We start from the raw sequence: 9,212 nt of genomic DNA, 5'->3' as shown, positions 1-9,212 counted from the left end.
TACCATCGTAGTTACGTGGACATTCCTCTTCCAGAAAATCATCTAACAGTTTGGTTTCTTCCACCATTTTCTCGTATTCTTCCCAATAGTCGAAAAGGTGATGATCACCTTCTACGTATGCAGTTGCCTGTGCTCTCTCCATTCTTCCTTCCAAATTTCTCGCATACGTTTTGCCAATATTTCTTTTTATTCCATCAACTTACCGCTTAGAAAGTATTCCTATTCATACCTGGAAGATAGATTGCCAGATATTTAGAAAGATTCCAATGGTAATGCTAGTTAATAATAATTAAACGCTGCTACCAACGAACGTTGAGAAAACTTGGTGGTCTAACACGAAGATCAACACGCGCCTGAACTATACTTTGATCGACGAAAAACATCACGATTTGCCACCTTTTACCACCAATCAGGCTAACGTGACATCGATCTTCTTCTCAAACAACTTGTAATCTGTTTTTCAAAGTAGGACGCAAATCGAATTAACATACACGTCGCCTCGAGGAACGACTATCGTTGACACGATCACTCTTCAAATAAAATGACACCAGATAGAAATGGAGAAAATTGTGAAATAAATACGTTGCGTAAAATTTATTCGTCTATGAAGTTTCAGCCAAAGTAAGTGTAAACGCATACGCACGTGTAAAATGGACGCGTACACAAAGGTTCGGAAAAAAGTATATCTAAGCGTCTAACCTCCTTGCGACGCAAAAATTTTCTATTAATGCAGATGCAATGAATGATTCGTGAATGAAGTACGTACATTTGTGAGCAGGCCTGATCCGTGAGTGGGGTACCATTGCTTGCACGATCATCTTATTCCCAAAATAAACTCTAAATTGACGATGGTTGACGTTGCACGAATCTTTCAAGGAACACATACGAAGAAAGATACAGCTTTTCAATGACTGATCCGTGATAAGATTTCTTTTCTAGAGGTAGATGACTGCTTTTCGCGTGAACAATATTTCAAGACTATCTGCTACTTCCAAGAATTAATATATTCAGTGCATGCCTTTGAATCGCACCCATCGTTAACGAGATCTCGTCATCGACTCGTCGCCCTGAATACAACCAGAGAACACACGAGTCTAATATGATACTTCAACAGACCAATTTCCGCATTTATACATAATTCCCGCTTTTTCACATTCAACTTACATTGAAAATAGAAAAGGCGAGAACGTGTTCTCGCTACTTGACAACCTGTTGCTGACGCATATAACTCCCACCTGTACCTGCACACTGATTCACAGTATTACCGTTTTCGTGTTGACACCTGCGCCTCTCGTCCATTTAGGCAATCACGCCATCTAGTTTTCTCAGATTACCAGTCTTTCCTACCTTCTCGCTTCTCACGATTGATAATTGATAATTCATAATTATCAATTCACGCTCGTGAATAAATCACTATTAATTGTCCTTGATTCCTTTCGAACAATCACACGTAGAATCCTCTATTCAACAAAACGTTATCAACAAACACGATAATAATATTCCCATTCCCGTCTTATCTCGGCCCATTTCGTTCCAGAGAACGAACATGAAACGAAGGTGAAACAAGAAACAAGTCATTCGGTTGGTTTAAAAACGCATAACTTTTTTATTTCTTCTCAATTGAATCATTATTATAATCATTGTTATTATTATGTAAACGCTTATAATGTTTTTAACAGAATGCAATTTCGGTGAATCTGGAAAGAAGACGGACAAGATACGGATACACTGTTGGATATGAAATGTGATAGGATGGTTAATATATGCATGCATATAAAAGATGTTAACTAACATACTCTTGACGGTAATTTTTTCGTGTTCAACTTCTATTAGCACGATTACCCCATCCCCTTCTATGTGTATCTTTATACTCATCCATGGCACGTAATTGCTTCAAAGTCTCTGGATCATCCTCTTCGATCGCATTTTCTTTTCTAATATCTTCTTGTTCGTCGTCCTTTCCCTGATTGTTTACCATGTCTTGTAAGTATTTTGTATTAGCCTGATGTTGCTCAGCAGGATTAGGCCAACTGAAATGGAAAAGACCGTTGTTAAAGCGTTCGTTCGATGAAATGCTTAAAAAAAGAGGCATACGTGTTATAAAATCTACTTACTCTCCATCTTTCACTCGTTTGTCGAAAAATTCTTCGACAGTGAGAACAGGTAAACTAGGATAGCCAGCTCCGTAAACTTTCTTTTGCACTTCGTTTCGGGTGATAATAATCGGTTGTAACTTGGGTGGAGACGGTTGATGCTTGTGTGAAACGTGACCAGACATAGTTTCACTTTTCCCCATTCTTTTCATGTGTTCTAAAATTGGTTTTTCCGCGGCTAACGAACTCAGTTCTTCTATCGTAAGGTTTACGTATAATTTAATCATCGTCACGAAATAATCTCTCTTAACTTCGTCATCTATGTTTGGATTTGACAAATTTTTCTGCAACGTTTCTAAACGTGATTCCAACTCCTTTTGTTCTTTGTATCTCTGCAGTTTCGTATTTCTCCGATTTACCTGTGAAATTCGAATTCGAATTCGAAGGTTAACAATCGCGCCTAAATTTCGAAAAAGTAGACTTACCATGTCGGTAATCAATTCCGCATTCGTTCGAACCTTCCCGGACGCGGTTTCTTGCCCATGTTCCGATTTAATTTCGGGCACTTGGATATCAGTTAAACCGTAAGCTTTAACGCGCTTCAAAAAGTCGACGAAATAAATTTCGGCAACATTAACGTTGTGCATTCGGTCATCTGTGTTACAAATTTTTGTAGTGAGCGTACCAAGGAAGGCAGGCAGCAAAAAATACTTGATATTTTCCGTAGCCACTTCTTCGAAACTTTCATTCGAGCTAAACATATCGACTATCGACACCAGCTTTGTCGCTTCTTGTAACATATTCATGGTTCGTTTCACATCAGACTAACGTACAACAAAAATCAGATTAGCATATACATATGTATGTATGTATGTATGTATGTATGTATTATAGATGCGAAAAATGTGGGAGATATATGTATGTATGCCTGTGAATATGATATGTAAAAAGGAGAAATGACCAAATGAAAATCCGTATGCGGAATTTGACAACTGGATACCTGAATTTTCGGACTGTTCGTAGGTTCGTCCGTCTTGTTTATGTTATTAAACAACTCGAACGCTTTGTCAAATAATTCCGACAGAGTCGCAGCATCTTTCGTTTCGTTTTCTAAACCTGAGGAATTTTCTTCCGACATAACTATCGTTTTGACAGCTGTCTCCGGCACTCAAACCACAAAACAAGGTCAAAGGGGTTATGTACGTACGGTAGAAAATGTTTCGACTGAAGTTGGCAACAAGTGAGTCGAACTTGGTAAATTTCGATAATATATCGACTGGACGTATCGATATATCGTTTATTTCGCGGTTCTTTTAAATCTTAAAGTTCACCAACAGCTGAATAGATTCGAGGTCGGTTTTTTATATCGGGTTAAGTGTGTACACACATACACACAGAGAGGCACACACAGCATGTGTATAATAAAAATAAAATAAAACACAAATTTTTATTCGATCGGCATTATTTTCCTCCGTACTTTTAATTTGAACCTTATACGATTGTACTTTGTTTATGAATTTCGAAGCAAAATGTGGGGATAAACGATCGATCGCGAGTATTGCTTAATTTTCTATTCCATTGCTTCACCATAGGTGACGTTTAAAATTAAAAGGAGAATAGTAATGCGCGTTAACCTAGACAGGTCTTATTCTCTTTCATCTTGTAATTGACGGACTGGACGCTAGGTAAGTATAGTACAAATGGTTCGCATCGTTGAGATCGTTTTCGTGGTTGAAATGGTCAGAACGCATTAACCGAAGAGAAAAGCACCACGCGTCGTTTCAACTTACAGGAGATCATACTTTTGGAGAAGCTCGACACGAGCTCTCCTCTCGGATTGATTGCGAACCATACGTACTCGAATTGTACGATTCGAGTTGCATGAACTGACGACGATTGGTTGCGAGGAAAAAGTGAAAAATGATTTGCGATTACTGCGACAACGCTTTGCACTGTTTACAATTTTCCATTCGCTCGTCGAACTCCTCTATCTGAAGCGTCATTTCGAAAAATTTGTACTTGTCGTGAATGTTTCTGGTCGCGGTACGTAATACATCGTGAGGACTGGCGCCAGGTTCTGAAAATAATCGTAAGCGTGGTCGTTTAATGCGTCAATTTAGGCCGAAGCAGACATCTACGGAGAAAAGTTAGGCTAGTCTTACTTATCGCGAGATGCGCGGAGAGCGCAGTTTTATCCAACGAAAGCGCCCAAATACGAAGATTGTGCACCTTAACGACGCCATCGATTTGCATAAACGTACTCTCCACTTGGGAGTATTCGAATCCTTTTGGAATTCCTTCCATCAAGACGTTCATCACGTCTTTGATTATGGCGAACGTGGTCAATACCACCAGCAGTGAAAATAGGAAGGTGCAAATTGGATCAACTATGCTCCAACTGGGCTGTAGGGAATATCGAGAAAAGTTTGACGTTGTATTCGACGAGAAAGGAGGAAGCAGCGGTAAGTGAACATAGAGAGAAGTGTACCTTGAAATAAATAACCAGCGCTGCAACGAAAACACCTATGCTTTGAATAAAATCTCCAAGAACATGAATAAAGGCAGCACGCACGTTGATATTTTTCTTATCACGGGCCAGACTTTCTTCGTCCATTCTCTCGTTCTCTATGCTTCGATTCGTTTTGTGGGAGGAATCGTGACCGTGACCGTGACCGTGACCATGACTGCTACCGTGAGTGTGGCCGTGCTGGTGCAGAGACAAACCCATTCTGTAAGATGAAAGTTGAACCGATTATTGTCTCGAGATAGAATTAGAGAGGTTCGATGCGGCGAGTAGTCAGTTCGGACGATTTAAATAGAGCGTAAGAGTATCACTAACACTAGATTTACCACAACGCCAACGGCAGATGTGATCAACATGACGATGGCGTCCAGTTCAAAATTTTTGTGAACAATTCTTTCGACCGCCAGATAAAAGAGGATTCCAGTGACTACCCATATCAGTAGAACCGACGTCAAAGCACCTATTACCTGCGAACAACGACGAATATCCGCCCGATCGAATATACGTGGAATCTGTAAAACGAAAAGGAATACCTACCTCTGCCCGGTACCAGCCAAAAGGCATTTTCCTCGTGGCTGGTCTGCTCGCTACCCATATCGAGAACAGGGAAATCATAAAGGAGGCGAAGTCGGTTAGTAAATGTGCGGCGTCCGTTGCGATTGCCAAACTGTTGGACAATATACCACCTGAAGAAAAATCAAACGAGCACATGGATAAGACATGGTATCGATGGTGACTTTCGCGCTGATTATACATCTCTGATAGAGATTGTACGTGTGTTTTGCTGGTACATCTGTACATGGTGTATTACCTACGATTTCTGCTATCATAAAAATTACGCATAGCGCACTAGCAAGCAGTAATTTCTTTCTTGCCTTTTTATCGATCTCCTCGTTTCTTTCTCTGTGACAATGGTCCTCCGGTACAGCTAAAAATGAAAGAAAAAAAAGAAAAAAAGAATTGGCATAGGTGCATATGTGAGCTCTTACTTGAAGAATTTTCTTGAAAATCGCCGGCGATGGTAGCATTCTCGTCGATGGACGCGTTGCCCTTTACAACCGTGCAGCATCCCGAAAGCTTGCCGTGCACGCAAAAGATCACTTTCCTCGGTGACGCTTCGTTCTCATCGACTTGGTTGTTATTCGGTGGAATGCTCGTCCCGTATCCGTACACAGCCTTGTCTTTAAATCTAGGGAGGAAAGAAAAAAGGAGGAATTGGTATTGGTCTAAAGCGGCTGAGCGACGAAGCGCTATCTATAGATAGGTAGTAGAGAAGAAGAAGGACGCTGCGATGGTTTCGCGTTGAAAATGAGAGAGCAGCAGGGTGGTGTAGCCAGAGGCAACCTACCCGTTTTCTTCGTTTCGGTATTACTATACTCCATACCGTTTACCGTTTTCGCGACTGCTACTTGCACGCGATACCAACAATCGAACATTTCACGCTCGGTTTTCATTCGCGCGTAATATAACTGCGAACGAATTCTCAGCGGCTCGATTTCTGCGGTACGTGATCGATAGCCAGCGGCCTGAAACACGCGGAAGAACAAGAGAGGAGTAAGAAAACAGATGTTTCACGCGCGTTTCCAACCAATCTTAACGTGCGTATCATAAGTACATATGCATGTACTTACATACGTCGCTTAATCCCCTGTTTCGGCGTGACCTCCGTGCGTTCTCGATACACCAGTTTCTCCCCGCTTACCGAAAAAATCTAATGAGTTTTCTAATCTTATCCTTAGATATCGAGAATACCGTTGTTTATGAACGTTATCAACGTTATCCCTTATCGTGCTTGTTATCGTGTTCGATTCCAGCGATAGAACGTTCGATAGTTGTACGATGTATATAGCACGAATGTTGCCGCCGAAAATTGGAAGGCTACCGCGAGCCGCGAGCCGCTAGCTCGTCAGATAAAGATCGAGGAAGAACGACGATGTCGCGCGTGATCCTCTTGAACCGTACGCTATCTGACGATGATAAAATATTGTGGACAATGCCGTGTGCAAACGTGCATAGATTAGTTAGATCGTTATCCCGAGGAAAAAACGGGATGACAATGCCGTGTGCAAAATGATTAGGTTGAATCGTTGCTCCAGGTTGCGTGGGTACATGGTGAAAACGGAGGAAGGAAGTTTTGTGCGAAACCGTGGATCTTTGAAGGAACATCCAAGGAAATTCACTTACGACTTACGAAGGGAGCGAAGGCTGAGAAGGAGGGTGGAGGGGATGACGAGCCGATCCGATCCGAATCGGTCCGATTCCGGAAGGATACTCCAACTCACAGCTTGATCCTTTCGTCGTCCATGATCCTCGTGCGAGTGAGTGTGCGTGCGCCTGCGGTGTACGAGTGTCACAGGATCGATTCACCGTGGGACGGTGGATCGGTCGAAAAAATATGGAAACAGAAAAGCGAAAGGGAAGAAAACGAAGACGACGCGCGACGACGTCCTGGCACGGCGCGACGCGACGCGAGGCGCGACGAGGCGAGGCAAGGAGAAGCGGGGCGTGCCGACGCGCGACGCGGTTAAGGGGGCTCGAGACGGCAAAACGGGAGCTCGGTCGAGAACGATTCCGCGAGTACTTTCGTGCTCGTGCTCCTGCTCGTGCTCGCGTATCAAGTCCTCCGCCGATCGGACAGACGTAGACGGACTGTGCGCGCGTCACTAGTTACATAAATAACGAAACCCGCATGCCACTTCGTACCGTCTTTTCGTAGAAAACCTTCTGTCCAGCCTAGTCCGTTTGTTTTACCAGATAGCTTAACTCTCGATGAGTTTCTCTTGCTTCCTCTCACTCTCTCCCTCTTCGCTTCAAGATCGCTACTCTCTACCGATTCTCTTCTCCTCCTACTTCGCCCCACCCCCTGCCCCCCACCACCTCCGATTCTCCCATTTTTCCCTTCCACTATCTGTTCCTGACTTTCCAACTTCCTCCTATCTGTCTGCCGTTTACTCGCTCTTTGTCGTGCTACATGACTAACAGAAGATAGCCTCGTGTCGTCTCGATGTATCCCACACGCTTTCCTGTTTCCGTTAGTTTTTCTGACGTTCCTTGCGATCACCGAGACTCCACCGACACACGACTATTAACCGTTCATCCAAGTTTCCTCGCGTTATCGATGCCATTTCGATCGATCGATCTCCTCCGACTACGATCGATTCTCTTCTGCTTTCTCTCGTTCTCACTCCCTCTCTCCCTCTCTCGATCGATCTTTTCTTTTTCTCGACTTTTGTTTTCGCACGATCGATATCGATCCCGTTTATAGATCCGTTGGTGAACAAGCGCGAAAACTCACGATTAAACAGCACGATAACTGCTGTAGAATAACGCGAAGCATCGACAATGCTTTTCTAGAAATCGCGGAGCAGCCTGTAAAAAGCCGAACGGTTGCTTTTCCATCTTAACTTCAGCAATCGTGAATTGTGCTTTCTTCCAACGGGATTTTCCACGACCCGAACGTATCGGAGTTTAAACGTGCTGCTAATCTTCCAACGGTAAACGCAATTCGATTGCATCGTTCGAAACGTGATCGTTGTTGTTGTATCGACAACTCGTACTGCGCTGCGTTCTCCTCACATTTCCCAAACAAAATCTCCTCGAGCATTAAACGAGCATTAAACGAGCATTCTCGATGATATACACGTAACGACAGAAGGAAAAGAATCACGAATACGTACCCGTACGTGCAACATCGAGATAATATTGTTCGCTTGAACGAGGTGCATAGAGCGCGTTTAGTCTTTTTTTGTCACCCTCTGTTCGACTTTTGTCGCAAGAGTGACGACAAGCCAAAAGTGAGCCACCGTTCAAAGGTACGCGGTACACTTCTCTCTATCTATAGCGCGAAACGAATATTCTTTCGATACCGTCGTGTCGCATGCTAGAGAATAAAAAAATTCGTAGAAGTTAATGTGATTTCAGTATATAAAACGATTACTATGCAAACTTCAAGATACGAACCGTCGGTTGACGCGAATCGAAATAAAATCTCCGACGTATTACATATGTAGTAACGAACGATCATTTCACCTATCCTATCAATATCACCCCGTGTTCCGTCTCGTATTTTCGTACATTGTAAACAATTTATAGTTACGAAAACAACGTTACATGCTTTTCTCTGAACCCAAGTGAACGTTGAAAACACTGTGAAATTACGTACAACGTGGGGTTGCCTCGAGTAGCTTTGTCCATTCTTGCAACAAGATGCAGCAGGTTTTGTCTCGTAGGATATATCGGATTTTTCTTCGATTTCGCCGTATAATACACGCGAACGAGAAAACGTGAAGCGCGATAAATGCCTAGTTCGCTTGGCTTGCGCGCGCGACCAATCTACCGCGCGCGTATGTTTTTCTATCGACGGAAGATGTCATTAGTAGCGAAATAAGATCAGTTTCTTCGTTACGTTTACCCATTCTTCAATTAGTCGATCGTCCTCGCGTTCTCCATCCGAGTATCGAGAGATTCGTTTGATACTTGAATTGAAATGGTGTTGTAATCAATGAAAACGTTCCTCTTTGTCCTCGTGCCTCGACGTATGTGTACCTTCGCGAGAATACTGATCGATTTCGCCTCGTTCTTTATTCTCGAGCAAA

At 42.9% G+C, this 9,212-nt stretch overlaps 3 protein-coding genes across 3 annotated transcripts in view; all 3 read right to left on the bottom strand.

Annotated features, from left to right (window-relative positions):
• Positions 1-997, bottom strand: part of LOC108572120 (rho GTPase-activating protein 18-like) — a 3,896-nt gene extending 2,899 nt beyond the window's left edge. The window contains exons 1-2 of the mRNA XM_017934317.1: positions 767-997; positions 4-229 (exon numbers count right to left, since the gene is read on the bottom strand). Of these exons, the coding sequence (XP_017789806.1) occupies positions 4-142 (139 nt within the window). The 5' untranslated portion in view covers positions 143-229; positions 767-997. The remainder of the gene's footprint in view (positions 1-3; positions 230-766) is intronic.
• Positions 998-1,695: 698 nt separating this feature from the next.
• On the bottom strand, positions 1,696-3,288 carry LOC108572183 (immunoglobulin-binding protein 1). Its single transcript, XM_017934386.1, has 4 exons — positions 3,094-3,288; positions 2,579-2,917; positions 2,115-2,512; positions 1,696-2,030 (listed from the first exon to the last, which is right to left on the bottom strand). The coding sequence occupies exons 1-4, from the start codon at positions 3,229-3,231 to the stop codon at positions 1,820-1,822; spliced, it is 1,086 nt and encodes a 361-aa protein (XP_017789875.1). The 5' UTR covers positions 3,232-3,288; the 3' UTR covers positions 1,696-1,819.
• Positions 3,289-3,603: 315 nt separating this feature from the next.
• LOC108572825 (zinc transporter 2-like) lies at positions 3,604-7,506 on the bottom strand. Its single transcript, XM_017935147.1, has 8 exons — positions 6,900-7,506; positions 5,607-5,806; positions 5,429-5,545; positions 5,155-5,303; positions 4,933-5,084; positions 4,582-4,822; positions 4,256-4,496; positions 3,604-4,170 (listed from the first exon to the last, which is right to left on the bottom strand). The coding sequence occupies exons 1-8, from the start codon at positions 6,920-6,922 to the stop codon at positions 4,025-4,027; spliced, it is 1,269 nt and encodes a 422-aa protein (XP_017790636.1). The 5' UTR covers positions 6,923-7,506; the 3' UTR covers positions 3,604-4,024.
• Positions 7,507-9,212: the final 1,706 nt, after the last annotated feature.

Source organism: Habropoda laboriosa, unplaced genomic scaffold (assembly GCF_001263275.1).
Source record: "Habropoda laboriosa isolate 0110345459 unplaced genomic scaffold, ASM126327v1 scaffold34, whole genome shotgun sequence".
NCBI lineage: Eukaryota > Metazoa > Arthropoda > Insecta > Hymenoptera > Apidae > Habropoda > Habropoda laboriosa.
This window is presented reverse-complemented; position numbering and strand designations above follow the sequence as displayed.

What these genes read in the sequence shown, in the direction of transcription:
- LOC108572825 (XM_017935147.1), bottom strand. Translation starts at nt 6,922, where the DNA reads ATGGACGACGAAAGGATCAAGCT. An exon ending in TTTTCAAGAAAATTCTTCAA is followed by an intron (nt 5,546 to 5,606) that starts GTAAGAGCTCAC and finishes TTTCATTTTTAG; the next exon opens with CTGTACCGGAGGACCATTGT. An exon ending in CGCTGGTTATTTATTTCAAG is followed by an intron (nt 4,497 to 4,581) that starts GTACACTTCTCT and finishes TATTCCCTACAG; the next exon opens with CCCAGTTGGAGCATAGTTGA.
- LOC108572183 (XM_017934386.1), bottom strand. Translation starts at nt 3,231, where the DNA reads ATGTCGGAAGAAAATTCCTCAGGTTTAGAAAACGAAACGAAAGATGCT. An exon ending in CGAACAGTCCGAAAATTCAG is followed by an intron (nt 2,918 to 3,093) that starts GTATCCAGTTGT and finishes GTTGTACGTTAG; the next exon opens with TCTGATGTGAAACGAACCAT. An exon ending in CGGAATTGATTACCGACATG is followed by an intron (nt 2,513 to 2,578) that starts GTAAGTCTACTT and finishes CGAATTTCACAG; the next exon opens with GTAAATCGGAGAAATACGAA.